This window comes from Hippocampus bargibanti, linkage group LG01, assembly GCF_051943395.1.
Source record: "Hippocampus bargibanti isolate YZ-2025 linkage group LG01, ASM5194339v1, whole genome shotgun sequence".
NCBI lineage: Eukaryota > Metazoa > Chordata > Actinopteri > Syngnathiformes > Syngnathidae > Hippocampus > Hippocampus bargibanti.
Genome location: NC_142734.1, coordinates 6,062,232 through 6,083,698, shown reverse-complemented (window position 1 = coordinate 6,083,698; position 21,467 = coordinate 6,062,232). Strand labels below are relative to the sequence as shown.

General features: G+C 41.8%; 1 protein-coding gene across 5 annotated transcripts in view; it reads right to left on the bottom strand.

Annotated features, from left to right (window-relative positions):
• camta1a (calmodulin binding transcription activator 1a) overlaps positions 1-21,467 on the bottom strand; it is a 344,861-nt gene that overhangs the window by 130,026 nt on the left and 193,368 nt on the right. For all 5 annotated transcript variants that reach the window (XR_016114467.1, XM_088992319.1, XM_088992311.1 and 2 more), the window contains exon 5: positions 19,182-19,317. Coding sequence is in view for 4 of the 5 variants with exons in the window: in XM_088992319.1 (XP_088848445.1) it covers positions 19,182-19,317 (136 nt within the window). In the remaining variant the exon portion in view is untranslated. The remainder of the gene's footprint in view (positions 1-19,181; positions 19,318-21,467) is intronic.

Sequence of the window (21,467 nt, the reverse complement as noted above, 5' to 3'; positions counted from 1 at the left end):
GCATCAATTGAAATGCATGCGGCCGCGTTGTGGCTTGTGTGACTGCTTGAGTCTCTGCATGTCTGTGAGCTTCCCTGACCTTAGCCGAGTGTGTTTGCAGCGTGTCAGAGTCGCTAATTCATCCGAGACAGGTTGCTAATTTTGCCTGCTACTCAGACAACCAACAAAGAGTGTAAGAAGACACAACGTTTTCAAGGCAACGGAAGCAGCCTTCATTCTCTGCCTTCATAACTGCTGAATGGGGACACTTAGCTGACTTGCCCATTTTTGCGCCACAGGAGCTAATATGGTGATAAATGGTTGGAAGAAACTGTCTCTAGCAGGAAGTGCGGATAAGAGAGGTAAGGAGACGTTCATGACAAAATATTCAACTTCAAACTGAGTAAAACAAAGCTGAATGCTCAAAGTCAAATGGTTGATCCCGATCTCCAGTTCGGGATACAAGCTTTGAGTGTCCCGTCTCAAAAATGAGTGATGGATGGAGACAGAGCATGGCCATGAGAGTCATTTTAGAGCGGGCCAATGTTTGCCAGGTGCATCTACTGCTTTTGAGCAAAGGCAGTATCAGATTCACAGTGGAGTGAAACATTGTTGACTGTAGTGCAGCTTCCTACAGAGATGGATTGAGCGTCGCAAGTGCCACTGATTGACAGCTTCAATAAGAGACCTCTTCTTGGTGCTCCCACACCCCTGCAGAAACTGGTCAAAGCCATCGTCTGGCGGATCCCAGATGAGGCGCGGCTGACACCCCTCTCTAATAATCCTGACCGTCGCATCCGTCATGCCACCGCATTCAGCCCAAGAGAGGGCACAGAGGACGGAATCTAATCAGCCAGTCTAATTGAGTAGTGGGGATGGCCGATACCATGGCTAGGAAGCTTGCGCTTGGCTCCTCAGGCAGGCTTAGGGGATGTAAATAACAAACTATGGGTGTCGATTCATCAGACTTCCTTCATATCATTAGCCTTGAGAGGCTTCACAACACCCTGTACTCCTTTTGTGCTCCCCCTCCACACATTCATGGCCTTCAGTCTGAAAACTTGGAGAAGTCTATTGCCCACTAAAAAAATCCTCTCTGCCCATTTCGGTGTATCCACCCCCCATCCGATAACCTTCTGCCTCTTTGCTTTGTTTGCATCACCAAAGACAAGCTCACCTTGTCCAACAAGTTCAGGATTTGACTGGAGAATCAAATGTCTTTGATTTTGACTCTTTGTTGTTCGGCACCTCCATTCTGTCACACTCTCCTGGCCAGTAATTACTTGCAAACAACACAAATTGCATATGCCAGCTGTTGTATAAACAAAATCCGACCTTACAGTGAACAGGTGATGTGATCAATTACTCCAAAATTAATTGGCTAATTATGCAAAGAAGGAGAGAGAGGAGAGGTGCCGAACACCTTTGCAGAGGCTGCGGGACTGTATTGGCACTTCCTCTGGCTCTCCTATGGAAAACATTGGAGACCTTAAACTGAGACAGCCAGAAAGAGTGCAGCTCCAAAGGACAACAGGGCCCCTCACTTGCCAAAATTTGTGTCAGCTCATCACTTAAGGTTGTTGATGGGTGTAATGCTCCCAAGCTTGCAGATCTCCAAAGCACCCTCAACTCTTTCCCTGTGTCCTGCTGTGATGCTGTAGCTAGTCTTGTCTGTGCTTAGTAAGCTCTTCGTTATGACTCCCACATCATGTCAGTTTGGCTCACTCTCCAGTCTGTATTCCAGCTTAATTCATAAATCCTGCATCAAGAAGGACCTTTAGTGACCACCAAAAAATAAACACAAGCAGAAGGGAAAATGTGGTGGCAAGCCAATGCTCGAAGCTGAAGAAACATTCTCTGAAATAAGAAAGAGGGACGATGAGCATATTTGCTTTGGGCAAAGTTTGCTTCTTTTTGTTTTCTATCAGTTCCCCGGTCTGATCGTGACCGAGCAGAATGGAGTGGTGGCTCGAAAATACCATGATAGCAAAATAAATTACCTCACAGTTCCCTATCTCAAATCAGGAAGGATTATAAACTCAATTTAACATTGAGCACCACAAAGGTTATTCTCAGCATTTCACTCTGAGACAGAGAACAGAATATGAGGTCTTGATGAAATGTCCTTCAGTTTATCACACCAATACAATGTCTGTGCATCAGATGCGCTTTATTCCACCACTCTACCAACCTCACTTGGCAAACTATCCCCGCATTCCTTCATAGCCACTTGGGCTATGGCAAGGGATATGGGACAGATATTTACATAATTTGTTATTTTGACATCCCAGTGAATGACACTGGAGAGAAGGGGAGAACAGCATGGTACCAATAAACTCAATGGTGCACATGAAACGTTTTGCCATGGTAATGGAGAGAATTGACCAGAGTTAAGTGGCAAGCAGCATGGGAGTAGGGGTGAAGAAAGCTTTCTGAAGACTAGAAGGCAAGTTACACCACAATTTGTGAATGGACTCTGCACGCTTGGACTAATGTGACTGCTTGCACTGTTGTTCAAGCTTTCTGAGAAGCCACACAGCAAGGAAACTGACTGACAATGGCGCGAGAGAACTTGGCCTGTTTGATTGTGAATTTGCCAAGTTGTTCATTTCAAACAATGAAGATGAGGACTTTGATGAATTTGAGGATGTGGATGGATAAAAAAATAACATTGTTAAATATGGGCGGCCTGGTAGTCAAATGGTTAGCACGCCGACTTTACAGTGCAGTGGCCGTGAGTTAGAATCCCGCTCCGACCTCCGGGCCAACAAGGGGTTTTCTCTGGGTCCTTCGGTTTCCTCCCACATTCCAAAAAACATATTTGGTAGGCTGATTGAACACACAAAATTGTCCGTAGGTGTGAGTGTGAGTGCGGTTGTTGTTTATCTCGGTGTGCCCTGCGATTGGCTATCAACCAATTCAGGGTGTCCCCCACCTAGTGCCCGAAGATGGCTGGGATAGGCTCCCGCACCCCCTGCGACCCGAATGAGTATAAAGCGGTCAGGAAGAGGGATGAATGAATATTGTTAAATACTACAGCTTGCCGCTGCCTTGCATCATCATACATTTTGCATTTTGTCATGCCTGCACCCAATGATAGAATGCATCTTGTGTATGTGGTAGATACAGAATTAGCACCCATAACTGATATTACGCCTTTTAATACGGTGAGCCATATGGTAATGAAAATATGATCTCTCTCTCTCTCTCTCTCTCTCTCTCTCTCTCTCTCTCTCTCTCTCTCTCTCTCTCTCTCTCTTTCTCTCTCTCTCTCTCTCTCTCTCTCTCTCTCTCTCTCTCTCTCTCTAAATTCTCACTCTCCATCTCTATCTGTTTTTGTCTCTTTCAAATGTGAATGAGAAAGGAGGTGAGCCTTGCACAAAGAATGTGCACTCCCTTTCTCCTTCTCCACACACATGCTGCCCCTCCTTTGTGGGTCGTATTGATTTGATCTCCCCTGCTCTCAGCCGAAGCAATGATTCATGTTGTTCTGAGTGGCCCTCACTCGGCACACACAGACACAGCCCAGTCATGCTCTCTCTCCCTTATCTATCCGTCCATCTGTCTGGGTCTGTCCCGTGTCCTCAGCCAAGTCGACCCACTGCCCAGGGTGACCGACAATTAGTTCTTTATCAGATGATTACATTGGAATCTGACATCTTGCCATTCACAGCTTCTTTGGGGCGATTAACATTTCAGTCCAGCCCAAAGATGTAATGCACAAGGTCCATTCAACCTACGTGCATAGAGTTGGGTTTCAAATCAAATGTTGAAATATTCTCGTTGTTAATTATGACTCTTACGGTGTGATAAATTCTTCTAAGATCAATTTTCTCTCAGAACAGGTACGGAAGGTATAGGAATGTAGAATTTACACTTCGTGAATGACCACTTGCCAGGGAAGGTTTATTGGCTGAAAGAGGCACTCATACAAATTATGTCGCTTGACATAAGAATGGTGGCTAAATTCCTCAGATAGGCCAGAAAACCAGATGAAAATCATGGCGAAAAGAAAAGGCAACATAGATGAGCGGCCATCTGCCTAGATCAGCTGACCCAGGTAGAGGAACAAAGAGCAGCTTTAGGGTACGACAAATGCATCAATAATCGTTGGGGAAAAGACTAAGCATGGGAAAATTGCAATACGCCCTTCACACACACAAGGCCATTTAAACCACAAACAAAGGTTGCTGTGGACCTCTCTGCATTGGCATCTGGCATAAAAAGCAAATCAAAGGATTAGGACACAGGTCAATTTCTAAAAAATAAGTTTTCCTCTCATTTACTGGCCAAATGAAAACAAAAGCAAATTTGATACAAAAGAGGTAGAGTGAGAGTGACAGTCCAAGTTGATCCCAGAACTTGCAAAAGCAGGGGCACCTAAAAGCCCAGCTTCAACTGAGGCCCCCGCCGGCTCCAATGTGTAGAAATTAATTGAGTGAAAAAACAAACAAACGTCTGTTTAAGGTTGAAGTGGGTTATGGGAGGTAGCGTAACAATTGTTTTCTGCAAGCCAGAGGCTATATATCGTTCATTCCGACTTCTTTCTCCCCTACGCTCGCTCTGACATCCCTACCCCCTCCCTCCACCCTCACCCGCTTGCGTGCTTTTGTTTTTCAATGGCCTTTTTGTCCCTTTTATCCCTTACATTGTCCGTATTTAATTGTATCCGAGAAACTCATTTCAAGCATTCATAAAACAAGGGGCATCCATAAATATGCATGTATTCATTTCGATGTTTACTTGGGTGAATAATGAAGGTGAAAAGAGAGCCGCACAATAATTTACAGAGCCAGGCGAATGTGCAGTTGCAATGAGAGGTGAGTGCAAGGATGCTAGAATCACGAGGTTCAAATCTGTTTAAATCGGTTGACATGATCGCGGCGCAAGCATGTTGTTCTGGAAATAGTCACACTAATGTGGGACCAACGTTCAAATAAGCTTAGCATCACATGGGGTTTTAAAAAATGCATTGTGCTTTCTCTTCTTAAAAGAAAATGCATTATGTGAAACCCGAATTCGTTGTTAGGTGGTTTTAGTTTGTTATGATCTGGTTGGCGACCAATGGGTGGCGCTGTCGGCCCCGCCTGCACCTGCACAGGGGCTGGTGGTCCTGATACTTGGCGGACTGCCACGTTCGGATTGGCAACCAATGGGTAGCACTGTCAGCCCTGCCTGCTGCCTCGCAGGTGCTGGTCGTTACAATCAGTGACACTCAAAAGGACTCCCGGCCCGACCATCCGGTGTCGGCTCATTGTATGCAATTGTATGCATTGTATGCAGTGCATGTGTTTGTTTCATCTTGGCAGACTTTTACTCTTGGTCTTTATTTGATACTTTGTATTTTTCTGTTTGAATGACTTTGATGTTTTAGATTTTGTTCCTGTTGACTTTATTTTTAATACAATTCCTCAAACACAACCTGCTGCTCCCTCCTGCCTGCTTTTTGAGATCCACATCTGCCATCACCACCTTGCAAACCGTGACATGCTTCTTGTCGGCCAGATTGGTCACCACTCATATCCAAACACGAGTGTCCTTTATTCAATGACAACGTTTTCAAAGGGATACTTGTTTTAAAGAAAAAAACATTTGTGTGACTGCAAAAATCAATTTAGATCACATTACAAAGGACACTGATGTTGGAGACAGGAATAGAAAGAGAGTGCTGTACAGAAAACACAAATCCAAGAAAAGGAATGGAAACAAACCAGGAATCTAGGACAATCAACCCAATGACTGTCTGGTTATTAGTGTGTTTTCGTTGCAGCGGTGTTCCCTCAGCGTTGCCTAAAGCAGGAGAGTTGAAACTGCTTTCCGTTTTAAAGTCCTCCTCGGACACGTTCATGTAAAGCAATCTTTCACTATCACTGCGAGGAAAGGCAAGTTGCTCAGACCCAATAATTTTGTACAAGCACTTAAACATTCCGTTTGAACTTCGCTGGTCCACTCATTACACCTCCTTTGAAAAGTGAACGTTTGAAAATTGCTCCATATTATTTGCCACAGCATAGAAGCAAATTACACCACAACCTCAATGTTGATGATTTATCGGCCATGTGCAGTAAAGTCAGCGGAATAAATATTCAAGCAAAAGAACATTTTGAATCCAACTCATCTCACATTCATTGCCATTTTTTTGCAGATGAGATAGAAAGGCCACGTGGGCGATAACTGCAGAACGAGTACAGAGAAGATGTCTTGGAATCAGGCTTGCCATTGCGTGTGGAGTAGAACACCCCACCACAATGCTGCTGCCTCTATCTGAAGGATGTTTGGGGGAAATGAGTTTATGGGCTCATACAGGACTCTCCGAATGTGGTGGGTAAAGGAAAATAAGGAGAGCCAGACAGAGAAAAAGAAAGAAAGAAGGAAAGAGAATGCCAACGTCTCTTTGGAGCCTGGCAATGTATTTGCAAGTTAAGATTTTGCAAATGACCTTCCACTCATATACAACAGGTGAGAGTAATCCATAATCTGAAACAACTTTAATTGACTGCACACTTTTGAACTCCTGATTTTAATTACACTGGAGAAATAGTTGGGTGTGTGGTTCTTTGTAAGACATGCTCACGTGTTCGGGGCACAATTTTGGAGAACTTTTATGTAGATGCGAAGGAAGGAAAGCCCACTTATGAAAGCTTCTCAGATGGGTAAAAACAAACTAACAATGTAGATATTTGTATTTAGTCAGAAATGACGGATAAAAGTCTCTAAATCTTCAACGTACTTGAGTATATAATTCTATACATTCACTGCCAGACGTGCAGAAATGTGTCCACATCAGTGCCAGGGTTTTGTCATTGTCACTTGAATTCCAGGCCCCACAGAATATTGAGTTTTAGGACTACATAAACATTAAATGCATCGTAAGAAACCTTACCAGCGTAAGACTCTCTTGTTTCATCAGAAAAAAATAGTTAATTCCTAAATTATTTGGGTCTGGAGTTATACGAGCTTGAAATGATGGTGGTTGTACAATGCAATACATACATAAAGTAACACATTCATTAGGCTGTCATTGATCAAAATAGGCCCTTTCAAAGTCCTGCAAAAAAATCATACACGACAAAAGAAATAGGAGAAAAAAAATCATCTTCTTTTGAACTTTCTCACAGGTCTTAGGGTAAGGATTGATTTCAATCAGTAAACAGACAAATTGGCTTGGGTGTTTAATAGACGGAAATGAATCAGCACATCTGAGCTTAACATTTTCAACAGGCTTACTCTTTCTTGACTACCTTCAATTGTTATTGAAAAAAATGAATCAATATCCAGACCTTGTAATAAATATCCAGATCTTGAGTATTCAATCGGCAAAATATGAGCCAGGGAAGACAAGCTCACAAAAGCTCACAGACAGACAGACAAGAGTAAGAGAGTTCATGTTCTTAGAATTGTTGTCAAGCTATTTAGAAAAATTTGAATTTCAATCTGCACAAAAAATAACTGACAGGTCATCCATTTGTAAGAAGAAAAAAAAATCAAGAAATTGACCATCTTTGGACTTTAATTGGTTATATGATATGAAATATGGGCCCCAGTGGGCCATGCTCAACTGCAGTTGACAATTGCATTTGGTGACAAATCCTTTTTGTTTACATTCGCAATAACATAGTGTATAATATATATATATATATATATATATATATATATATATATATATATATATATATATATATATATATATATATATATATATATATATAATCTGGGGATAGATACAGACTATAATGGCCAACCAACCAGATATCGTGGTCATAGATAAAGGGGAAAGGAAAGCCGTTGTCGTGGATGTAGCGGTCCCGAGTGATGGAAACATCAGAAAGAAGGAACATGAGAAAATCGAGAAATACCAAGGGCTCAGAGAGGAGCTGGAGAGAGCCTGGAAGGTAAAGGTGACAGTCGTGCCTGTGGTGGTTGGAGCACTCGGGGCAGTGACCCCCAAACTCGACGAGTGGTTGCAACAGATCCCGGGAACAACATCGGATATCTCGGTCCAGAAAAGCGCAGTGCTGGGAACAGCACGGATACTGCGCAGAACCCTCAAGCTTCCTGGCCTCTGGTAGAGGACCCGAGCTGAAATGGGGACAGACACCACCCATGGTGGGTGAGACGAGGATTTTTTTTTTTTAATCAAAAGGCATTCTTACAAAATCTGCATTGCTATGCTCCTCGAAACTCTTGGCAAGGCTTCCCAATCCTATGCTTTGATTTGCCAAAATCATGCCACAGGAGAGCATCATTACTGGAGCCCATTCAGTGAGAGCAGATGTAATGAGTTACATCCTCCAAAATCTATCTCAGGAGATCTCTGGCATCCAAATGTCCTTAAATTAAGCTCAGCTCACACTATGTCAAGTCATTTCCCCGACAACTCCTTCTTGTTGGCGGGAAGAGAGAAGGCAAGCGGCGAGCTGCAGAGGGCAAACTCAATAAAGCTCCAATATATATGGAAGTCTTCAAGTTTTGCCATAAATTAGAAGATCTCCCCGGCTGTTTTCTTGCGGATATTTCCTCAGTCACCTAAATAATGAAGTGGAGGTCCCCCGTGGAAACGCCACAGCGAGACAACCATGGAACATGAGGCAACAGGTGGCAAATGAAATTAGAGGAGCTGTTGAGAATGCCCTGCTTTCTTTTTCTGTCAAACAACCTTTCCAAAATAATCCCGCAAGTCCAGCTGTTGATCTGAAAAGGTCACCATGAGGTCACCGTAGAGCTAAAGTGCTGCCAACTCATTCTTGCAATTGTAAGAGGCAACAGAAGAAGGGTCATCACAGGGAGTTTCAGGAAAAAAAGTTGATATTCACATTACGTTGTGTTGCTACTGAAACAGTAGCAAGACAACAATGTAATATCTTCTTGGCTGTTTCGTTGTGTACAATGCATGGCTGGCTTCACTTGGCAAAGTTTCCTTGATCAAAATATCCATCTATTCATGCTTAACTCATACTGGCCTATTTAAGCGAGAGGCCCCAAACCATGACCATTCTCTTCTGGCAGAGCTTCACTCAATCTACATGGAAGCACGGGAGTAAGATTTATCACCATGGTAACCATTTTTTTTCACGTATTACACAAACTCCTCAGCGGTTATGCCTCTCATCAAGGAAGTAATGGCTGCTTTGTGAGCTCCTTGAATAGTAAAGAACACAGCAAAATTGCAGAGGAGTAGCAGGCAGATGAACAGATACTTTGCTTCTGTAGTAGTGCAAGTGTGCTGCTTCGTAGCTGAATGAGTTACACGACAAATGTCGTGTTTGCTTTGAGCTATGTGATCTTAATTTTTCTGTGATATGTCTGCAGCTGGAATTGAACCTGTTACCTCTGCACTGGGAAGTCAAAGTGCGAACCATTCCCTACGATAGACTCAATGAAGCAAATCTGTTTTGTCAAAAATACATTTTGGGGTGCTATGGTGAAGATGTAAGCTTACAGTCAGATAGGTGCATTGCAGATTCTATTCAGCCTATGAAACTGCTTAGTCAGCTCATTGTTTTACTTATTTTATTCCTTGTGGCTTTTAGACCTTTTGAAAATAAGCAATGACGATGATGTAAGCAGAACTGTTTTTCGTTTGTGAAGAATTAAAGCATTTTTGTTTTGTTGGGGTCGATGTGACTGCAGAATTTGATGGCCAAATTTTAGCCTTTTAAATTAATGTTCTGGGATGATGTAGAAATGAACCACAAGCTATTAAAAATAATATTCCTCAGAAGCTGCGTATTTGAGCAACCATGCTCTCTTAGTGCATTACATTTCTACATTCATTCTGACAATCTCAAAACAGAATACAAAACCATTTCCACTGCACATTCAGTGATTCTATTGCAGTTTGAAGCATTGACATACTGAAATGACGCTCCAGGCGACACACTGACCACTCCAAAAATGGGTGTCGTTTAGGAACCCCCTAAAGTGGGGGTTCTTAAAGTCCAATGGCTAGAAAATTTCATGTTTTTTTTTTAAATGCCACACTTTCCAATATTTTTAAGTGGATGGTGCGGTACATAATATATAGTAAAATAAATAAATACAGGCAACATGCAACTTACGACCGGGTTCCGTTCCAACCAAACGGTCATAAGTCAAACAACCCACAGTTCAGTATCCAAACAACCCACAATTAACTTTTGTGGTTAATACACCACACGGTGCCAGCCGTAGAATTATTATTTTTTTTTTTAAATGGATCTGGCGGTCATGGTCGTAAGTATGATAAGTAAGTATGTCTTGCCGCTCGTAAGTCGAATGTTACCTGTATACTGAAAATTACCTGTGTTAAAAAAAAAAAACAAAAAAATAGGACAGATTGTCTTCATGTCAAAAATCCATACTGAATGTTTCTTCAATTATGTTCTGTCAGTGGTTAGACATTTTTTGTAACATGTCTAAAACATGTAACTTATGATTTTGTGCTTTGAACAGGTTGTGATATTGGTTTGACCACCATGTTGGAGTAAAACTGTATATCATGTATTCACATTATATTCGTAAATTAGTTTGCTTTGTATTATCCAAGTTACTTACACACACACACACACACAGTTTTTTGTTTTGACTCCTAGACATGCTGACTCTCAATGTGCAGACACAATAACAGAATGTCTCCTTGAACAGTCTTTGCTGCTTTTCTCAAAATATGCTTGTGTTTTGCGCCAGTCTCAACCGGTGTGATCCCCCTCCCTTTAGACCAGGGGTGTCAAAGTCATTTTTTGCCGCGGGCCACATTGTAGTTATGGTTTCCTCTCGAGGGCCGTTATGAATTTGGGGAACCCATTAGAATGTTTAAATCCCTTCAAATATTACATATAGAGCACACAGCAAATTAATGAATAACTCGTTTTCAAATCTGAAGTCAAGAATAATGACTTTTATTGTGGTTGACATCCAAAAATATGAAATTTTGGCTCAGATTTTAGCAATTATCATGGAATTTAACAAGTTTGATTTGCTTTCGCGGGCCGAAAAAAATGATGTGGCGGGCCGGATTTGGCCCGCGGGCCTTGACTTTGACACCTGTGCTTTAGACGGTTGAGACCTTGTAACCAGGCACTCCCAAACTTTCAATAAAAGCAAGGGGACCAGAGATTGTTTTGAGAGTGGGTCGTATGAATGTTACGGAACAGTCTCTGAACACTCTCCTTGCAAGTCCATCTCACGTCTTTGTGTTTTTCTTTCACAATTGGTGAAAATGTTTTGGGTTAAACCCTAACATTTGACCACCATGAACATGTCTGATGGGAGTCACCCCCATCCAAATGATGCTCAGAAAGTTTATGTGAATGCTCAGACTTGTGGAAAATTAGAGGGCATATTGGATAATAGAAACTTGCATGGTATTGTGCTAACTCCAGCAAGATGGCATTTATTATTGATTTCTTGGCCTGGAGATGTGCTTATGGAGATGTGAGGATTCTGCCTGACAGCGATAATATGCAATGAGACTGACTTATACTGTAAGATAAGAAGTATAGAAGGATATATTTGATTCACCCTCCAAAACACATTCGATGAATAGATAGAGAGACAGAAAGAGAGAGAGAGGGAGAGAGAGAGAATATATATATATCTATATATATATATATATCTATATCTATATCTATCTATATATATATATATATATATATATATATATATATATATATATATATATATAAAATGGAAACAGTATTCATAAGATCTTTTGAATGTGAAGGTCATACACAATATTGGAAGTAAAAAGATCTAGCATCTAGGGTGCAGCCAAATGCATCAACTCCGTTACAGCCTCTGCAACTAATGTTTTGACATTTGTCTTCATTATTATCAATGAACAGAGGCGATTGAGTCACCAGCATGCTCCATTAGCTTCGTCATTGCACAGTTGCACAGCTGAAATCACACATTAGGGCGGATCCAACATGAAAATGACAAGTTAGGGGTGCGAAGGACACAGCAGCTGATTGTTTAGGTATCCGGGAAAGGGCTGAAAGGACAGTGGGGGTGTGAAGATGTGGCAATGGGATGCCAAGGCCCAGATGGGGTTTAAGGAGTTGGACAGGAAAGACAAGGCTTTTTTCTTTAGTTTGTTTTTCTTGAGGGGTCCATATGGTAGAAACGGTCCAACATACCTTGAGAAGAAAAGCTCATTACAAGCAGTATAATTAGCTTGTGGTAATGAAATAAGTCAGAGGCAGTGCCACTTTCACTTAAGAGGAAATCGATCTAGGTTTGAGGGAGTTTATTAAAGCTGAAGAATAACAGGGAGCTGAGGTGGGGGCAGCGTTGATAGAGGGTGAGTTTTCTAAGCTCACATTAACAACTAATCGGCATAGGAACGGTAAGACTGGCATAGTATGCGAAAGCTTGACAAGCCTGCATAAGTCTATCACGGAAAAGAAACGCTAGATGTTGCTAAAGCTCAAAGCACAGTAGTATAGCACAGCACGGAATGGAGACAAGGTAATTCAAAGAGAATTAAGCCAATCAGTAAACTGAAGCCGTTCCAAATCGGAGGAGAGTGGACATATCCGTTAGGAGTGGTCGCACAAGAGCCTCGTGAAATTTGGCCCAGGCGAACATCTCTGGCCTGGTGGGCTGCAGTGAGATAATCGCTGACGGACATCTCTCCTAAGGTGCCCCAAATGCGCGCTGAGTGCGGCGGGTGCTGCTTGCTCATTTATCCAGCCGTCTGGCCAATTCACCTGGAGTGATGGGGGAGACGTCAGGAAGGCAGGCTGCTATTTCACGGCCTGTTAAGCGCTAATTCTGCAACATGCCCCACGCTCCCATTTTAGGGAACAGGGAGCATTACCACCCAGCTCAAGGTTCTGTCTGTCTGGATGGTGGACTTGGCGGCTAGTGGAGGGTGGAGGAAAGAAAGGGCACTAGGGCGAATCAGAGGTGGAGGACAAAACAGGAACGTGACATATTCGCTCAAGAATTAAAAGACTGCGAAACAGAAGACCCTGAACAGGGGATGGAACATAGTAAAATGCCAAGATGGAAAGAGGAAGGGGGAGAAGAATGAAGCCTTGCGCTACATGGCTTGCTGAGCCAGCACTGCAATGCAGACGAGCTCGGAAGCGACTTCCAGAACATCCTGACATCCTTTTTCCTTCCTCATACGAGTCGCACAAAAGCCAGTGCCTTTTTCCTCAATATGGACATTTTTAGTGGCTTCCCTCATTCAAAGTACCTCACCGTTTACTCTACCCACATGGCAGTAACAATTTCCACCCTAAATGCAATGAAATGAACAGAATCTTGTTTAACAAAACAACAACAAATGTGGCGCTTCCAGGATGAGTCATACATGCCGCTTCCGCCATTTGGGTGTGATTGAGGCAAGAGCTGTGCTACTGTACTTTGGAACTCCCCGCTTTTGGATTGGATTGGATTGGATATGCCTTTATTAGTCTCACAGTGGAGAAATTTACATTTCACAGCAGCAAAGTGATGAAAGGAATGAAAGTAGAAAAACAAAATACAATACAATACTTTTGCTGATTTTTAAACTTTTATATAAATATTTATCCATCCATCCATCCACCAGGCAGGGGCACCCTGAATTAGTAGCCAGCCAATCACGGTGCGTATACAGACAAATAACCATCTGCCTGCTATGCATGTTTTTGGAATGTGGGAGGCAACCGGAGTACCCGAAGAAAACCCACACTGCCCAATGCAAACTCAACACAAGCTGCTGTGAAGCCGGCATGCTAATCTCTCGATTATCGGGCCACCCTCATAAATATTTATTTTGTAAATCATTCACATCCATTCCCTAATTTACTTGGGAATTGAAAACGTGACGTAGAGCGCCATTCCCGAATTTGTTCGGGTTTTGGTTTTTCTCGCTATGGTGCCGATAAAATGCTGGTGAGACCTCTGGCAATGTTTTTTCCCTTGCATGAGGGGGCAGCATGTCCTTTTTTTCCATGTTAGCGCTTTGTTCCAGCTTCAGCTGTTGTTAAAGCGCTATATCAATCAATGTGTATGTATTCCATTGTATTTTGGACAGCTGCCCTTATTTCAAGTTCATATAACTCCAAACCCGTGTAACTTAAGAATTAACTCTTTTTTTTCTGATAAAAGAAGAGAGTCTACGGTTTCTTACACTGCATTAAATGTTTATGTAGTACTAAAACGTAATATTTTGTGGGTCCAGGATTTTGAGTGACAATGACAAAAACTCTGGAATTTTTGCACATCTGGTAGTAAATGAGCTTTGCTAAGAAAAACACATCACACATAATAATAATAATAATAATAATACATTTCATTTATAAGCGCCTTTCTAAACTCTCAAGGACACTTTACAGTCACAGGATATTTTTTTCTGCAGGTGAGCAGCGGCAGCATGCAGAAATTCACCATTTGAATTGCAAGTCTTATGTGTGTTTGCGAAGGTTTGTGTGAATTAATAAAAATCCTTGATTTTATGAAAAAAGAAACAAGTTGTTCTTTCATTATACATTATACTATTTTTTTGGTTGTCTAATCACACCATTGCTTCATTTCCTTGCAATTAACCTGCAAGAGATTGTGAAAAATAATTAAAATGTTTCTACCTCACATTCAAGTCAGTCATTGATTCTCAAAACTCCCTCCGCAAAGAAAAGAAAAAGTCCGGCTTGAATTAAATCCAAAAAAATCACGAATACGGTCACTTCTCTTTCACCCAACAGAGTAATATGTGCCGTGTGTTCGTTGTGTTTTTTTGTTTTTTCTTAGCAAAAGACTAATCAAATAATAAGCCCTTATCGAATTGTTCAAGCACTTCAAACATTTTGATTAGAAGCACCAACTTATTTGACAATTGAGACTATGCTCTTCACCTTCCCACCTGAAAACCGCCTCTGATGATCACATAACAAATGACACCATAGTAAAAACGCAGCCAGACTTACCGCTAGGCAACCCCCTCGCACCCCTCCCCAGTGTCTTTGCTCGTCTCAGTGAACAGCTATTGTGCTAATGTGACTTATGCCTTTGTACATTTTTATTAGAGGGTGCATAGAGAACAGAAAGTGCAGGCTCAATGGTTTACCACAAACTTTTATTCTGCGTATTATTATGCATGGACAAGCACAAATGTATGCGTCACTTGCGCATTAACATATAAAGTACGAACCTTGATGTACTGTACAAATTGTGTAAGTATCCCAGTTGTGGTTTTCAGTCAAGATCTGAATTTTCTATTTGTTTACCGTCTAATCAGCGAGTCCCGAATCAAGTGGAATACGGCACTAATTGTATTTTTCACGGAAAAGTGGCAGAGGAGGGGATGGAACAAAGGAGTTACGACTAAAAAATAAACAATATGAGTGTCCCCATTGCTGTGTAATCTGCAAAAAGCATGTATTGAAGAAAAAACCTCTACAATTATGATGGACAGAAGCACTTTGTTGCAGCTTCAGATGTTGTTATAGCGTGATATAAATCAATATGTATTGTATTGTACATGCCAAAGGCAAACTGCACAGAAATTTAAGGAACTGCAACTGTACGTATTTATGAACCACCTTTCCATTTTTCATAAAAATGCAGAGGAAAAAATACAATGAAATCCATCTTTAACCCCTTCCCCAACAAATTTTCGGTGAAAAATGTTCCTGTTTCAGACTATATTTAAAAAATTCATGTTCTATATGATGATGCTGGTTATGAAAACAGTTTGTAAATCCTGTCCAGTTTGTTCAGCAAAATGATTAGTCTCTACCAGTACAGAGTTAATTATACTTTTATAAATACAAAGACTAAAGAATCCAAATGCACTCAGTTCTGCTGAGTTTTCATCAATCATTATACCAGTGTCTGAAACTCATGACAAAAAGTTACCGGACACCAGGGCAGACAACTCTGAAAAGTTGCCCGCCCGGCCATGAAGTTGCCTGACGAGTTTTCACAACTTGAAACACAATAAGACGACTAATCGCAAAAAAAAAAAAAAACAAAAAGGACATTGTTACAAAGTATTAAGGATTGAGAATCACAATACAGTAAAGTCTCGTTATATCAATATTCAAGGGAGTCCGAAAAAATATCGATATAACCGGGACTATCGATATATCCGACCCTGCTTGCATGTAATTTTCTCCGTGCGTGCACAGAAATAGTATCGATATAACCGGGACTATCGTTATATCCGATATCGATATAACGAGACTATACTGTATATAACAGAAAACACTTTAAAATTAAGTAATTGATGTACCTACCACAAATGCTCCCTTGCTTAATTTGTCATAAATATCATTTGCTGATGATTTTGCTCCAGTTGTCGTTTGTCCATACATTTCACGGCAGGTTGCACGATGCTCTCAATGTACATTTATGCTTTCACAACTCGAGGGTTTTCCAAGCGCTCTGCCCCCCTTTCTTCCTCCGCACTTGTCCAGAAATAGTCATTGTCCAATGAACTAGCAGATTCATTAGAAGTATTCAAGCTTCTGGGGGCAGGTTCATGTATACTATTATCAGTTTAATTAGTTAGTTAATTTTAATATGAGGTGAAACACGTGAAAATGGGACAAAAAAAAATTAGGCAAATGTGGAAGCAAACAACGCCATTACGACGACAACGGTTGTCAAAGCAAATCTCGTAACAATTGATGAAAAGGTTTCTTCAGCCGTCATCTGTACTTCTTTGAAGGCGTCGGACGTTTCGCTTCTCATCCAAGAGGCTTCGTCAGCGAACTATTTTTTTTTTTGTACAAAGAAGTACAGATGACGGCTGAAGAAACATTTTCATCGATGGGCCACTCCTCTACGACTGAGAGCTTACACAGATGTCTCGGAACAATATCCTTGAAATCCCACTGCTCTACCCTCTTGCAAGAAAACTCATTTAACGCATTGAATGCCTCACAAAGGCTAAAAATCGACAAGTACAGACGCTCCCAAACTTACGAATGAGATTGGTTCCGAACGGTCGTTCGAAAGGTGAATTTGTTCGTAAGTTGCTTCAGTGCTTTATTTTGTATGGAATGTATGTTTAAGGCTTATATAAGTATGTTTAAGGTTCATATACGTATGTTTAAGGCTTGTATAAGTAATCTGCATTGGTTTGTACTGAAAAATAAACATTTAATAAAATACATGCTCTGTAAAGATATGTACATGTACAAGAGAATACTATATATGTTATTAGCGGTGGAAAGAAGCACTACTCGGAAAAAAGGCGAGCAATACAAAATCTAACTGAAATCATCTCTGTCCGAACATTTTTCAACATACCCGCAAAAATGTTCGTATGTATCATTGTCCGTAACTCGAATGTTCGTAAATAGGGCAGCGTCTTGATATACAAATGTAGCTGGTTTTTGAAGGTAAGGTTTGAGACGAGTACATTCGTCGACAACTGAAAGAGGAACATTTTTGCGACAGCCAAGTATACTTAGCCTACTTAACTGAGCGTCAGATGCAAATGCCAATACATTTCACACATACAATAAGAACTGATCTCGACAAAAGCCGCCACCCGGCCGGAAGTATCAGATAATGTGAAAATATACACAAGGTCAAACAGATGGATTTGTCATGTCCCAGCAGGTTATCAGACCATTGCAGGAGCAGCAATGATACTCAGCCATTTCATCCGAGTGACAAATATCTGGAGGACTGCAAACAGAGAGCAAAGCCCCTGTTGTGTGAAAGCCTAAGCGCAGTCATACTGAATGACACAAACACAACTGCCATAGATGTGTGTCGTGCGTCGTTTCTGGGTGTGTTTTCTGGCCCACACAAAATTGCAAACCTTACACCCATAGCAACCTTATATGAGCTGTACCTCTCTACTCCTGCTCCAGTCACAATAAACTAAAACCTGAAGTTCAGCACAATAGACAACTAGGGAGGCAAAGTTTGGCTTGGAGTGGAATTGCTGATAAATCAGCCAAGCTGCCTCAACACGGCATGCCACCGCCACAGATCAAGCAGAAATAAGCCGGGGAGGGCCAAAAATAGATACAACGGCGTGTTTGATGGCTTGTATGGGAGGTGACTTGGAGTGAGGTGAGGGAGCGCATGCTGCTCAGTACTGCTTTGAGCAAGCAAGATTAATGTACGCTCTCTGGAGCAACGGCAACATCCCGAGTCTTAATAAGGTACAGACAATCCACTCCACCGCTTTCCTAGAGAAAACTATTGTTGTGCTGCATTGTTTCCTGCTGCTTCTTGGAGACAGCCGGATGCTGGTGTCTACATCCTAGCCCAGGGAGAGCTCAACAATGGAAAAAAAAAAACACACAGTTCCACCAAGCACCTCTGAATGTCTAGGTAAGGTCTGGAGTGGCAAATAGGGACTGGGCCAGGTGGATACTGATGTGGCCAGTCTGTCTGTCTGTCTGTCTGTCTGTCTGTCTGTCTGTCTGTCTGTCTGTCTGTCTGTCTATCTATCTATCTATCTATCTATATGTCTGTCTGTCTGCCTACCTACCTACCTATCTGTGTGTGCATAGAAAGAAAGAGAGAGAGAGAGAGAGAGAGAGAGATAGAGAGAGAGAGAGAGAGAGAGAGAGAGAGAGAGAGAGAGAGAGAGAGAGAGAGAGAGAAGGGAGAGTGAGTGAGAGACCAGAGAGATAGAGATAGAGACAGAGATAGAGAGAGAGAGAGGGAAGAGTGAGTGAGAGAGAGACCAGAGAGAGAGAGAGAGAGAGAGAGAGAGAGAGAGAGAGAGAGAGAGAGAGAGAGAGAGAGAGAGAGAGAGAGAGAGAGAGAGAGAGAGATGAGCATAAAAACTACAAATTTAACCTCAGTTTATTTTGTTGTCCTTGCGATCTGGATCACGGTTGGATTACATTTCACAAAGACAGTCTAATCCTCTATTTTGCATCAGCAGTCATGACACCAGTGTGTGAACAGAAAATCCCAAAATAATAAAAAGCAATGCACTGCAGTCAACAAAGAAGAATGGAGGACATCCGCCGTGTGGTGTTCACTTTTCTCCATACACGTCTGCTTATTACTCTCAAGAAAACAAACCCTGTATCAATATTTTCACTTCCGATTGATTAACAGAAGTGCCTAGAGTGCGTTTGGCGACACCACATCTTCATGGTTGATCAACAGTTATTTGGTCTCCTTCCAAACGTCAGACAACAAACAGGGAATATTCAAATGAAGGTCAATCACGCGACTTGGTGCAAATGCAACAAAACAGACCCCCCGCATTTGGCACACATATGTTTCTCAGTTACAGCTGGGCCACTCACCTCAACTCCTTGCACTTTAAGCTTCATGTGATCCTCCCGTGTGGTCTTCCCGTCTTTCCTCTTCTTCCAGCAGTAGCCATCCTTTCTGTACTTAACCTTCTTCCTGTTGTACAATATCATTGACCCATTCTGCGGCCTGCATCAGTGGAGACAAGACACAGAGCACAGGAGAAATATTGAGGGTTAAATTGTTGTGCAGAGTCGCAGCACTGCGCAGGCAGTGTGTCCAGAAACATCCAGAAAGTATTACAGAAGTCTGAAAGCAATGCACCAGTGACTTTAACTCATTCACTGCCAGACATGAATCAAAGAGAGAAATGAATCAAAGAGACGAGAAACATGGACTGATCTGACCTAAGCTATTGCTGTCCGTGTTATTACAGTCCAAAAAGAAGGTCCAAATTGTGTCAAGCAACTAACTCATTCATTGTCAGATGTGCAAAAATGTGTCCACTCCAGTGCCAGGGTTTTTGTCATTGTCACTTGAATTCCAGGACCCACAGAATATTGAGTTTTAGGACTACATATACATTTAATGCAGCGTAAGAAACCTTAGACTCTCTTGTTCCCTCAGAAAAAGTTATTTCCTAAATTATATGGTTCTGGAGTTATACGGCCTTGAAATGAGGGTGGCTGTCCAAACTATAATACATACATATTGGTCTATATAGCGCTTTAACAATAACTGAAGCTGGAATAAAGTGCTAACATTGAAAAAAGGGAAATTATGCCCCCATTGCCAGAAGTCCGGCCAGCACTTTATCGGCACCCAAGCAAGAAAAAAAAGAAAGAAAAAAAAAAACAGAACTAATTCAGGAATGTCTCCCTATGACACATTTTCAATTCCTGAATAAATTCGTGAATGGCAGTGAATGAGTTAATGATACAATGTCTTTGTGGTTCTTCTGTGCTTGTGATCAGTAAAGCTACCTGGTACCTACTAGGTGTGTGTGTTGGGGTTGTGAAGGTGTGGCTTGGGTGAATATCGAACACTTGGAGCCAAATGCACGATGGCCAGACGCTGTTCCTTGTCTCTCATCCATTCAACCTAAATAATGTTTGAAATCCCAAGAGAGAAGAGATCCTGCTACTCCCTCACTCTCCATTCATAATTAATTCTTCGTCCAACAAGCCAGAGCCCAAAGGCTCATCATGATATCATGGAACTGTTTGATGATCATCTGCCTTTTGGTGCCATTTGGTGCTCAGTGTGTAGAGCATTAGCAGAAAATGTGACATAAAACATTTACAATTCACTCAACAATTGGAAAGTGGAGTGCGTGTGTGTGTGTGTGTGTGTGTGTGTGTGTGTGTGCGCAAGTATTCTTGTATATGGTGGCTCCCCTATCATGAATCTGTGCAAATGCCACACTTGCACTTTTAACACCTAAATGCACTTGCATGCAAATGTACACACACACATACACACGCACACACACACACAAAACACACACACGCAAACACACACACACACGCACACACACACACACACACACACACACACACACACACACACACACACACAGCTGTGATGACTTGGACTCCCAAATGAGAATGCAAGGTGGCTCACTGAGACAGAGAGACAGAGAGACAGAGAGAGCGAGAGCGAGAGCGAGAGCGAGAGCGAGAGAGAGAGAGAGAGAGAGAGAGAGAGAGAGAGAGAGAAAACAACATTCACTCAGCTGTTGGGCCTTGTCGGCTTTGAGCTCATCACTCACACATGTACACCTAAATAGAAAAGTCTCATCAAAGAAAAGAACAAAAGCCCAGTAGATTTTGGTCTCAAGGAGATATTTGCATAAGAACAAACCCAAACAGATTGTTTTGCATTTGTTCTCATGTATTTATTTGGGATATGTTTATTTATAACGGTGCACATCATTTTGCAGGATGCCTTTGGGGGCTAGGGAGCGCTATAGCTTGGTTTTAGTCATCAATCACTTCCCCGGCTCCTTCTCATGGACCGTTATAAGGAGTGTGTAAGTGTGTGTGTGGGTATGTGTGTGTTTCAACGTCCTCGTAGTTTCTCTGCTGGGGCCCCAGATGTCTCAAGTGAGAGGCCACCGTTCGCCCCCTTTTCTTGTTTGTGAACAGCGCTCTCCGATGACTTACATTTCTACATTTAGTCAACTCTGAATGTCTCTTCGCTTGGCTGTATGGCTCCACCTCACTGTGTCCTCCTCACTTCAACGTACAACACACGGTATCTATAATAATAATAAATAATAATAATAATAATAATAATTTTCTAAGCACGTTTCCGGCATTCACTCAAGTCGGATGTAA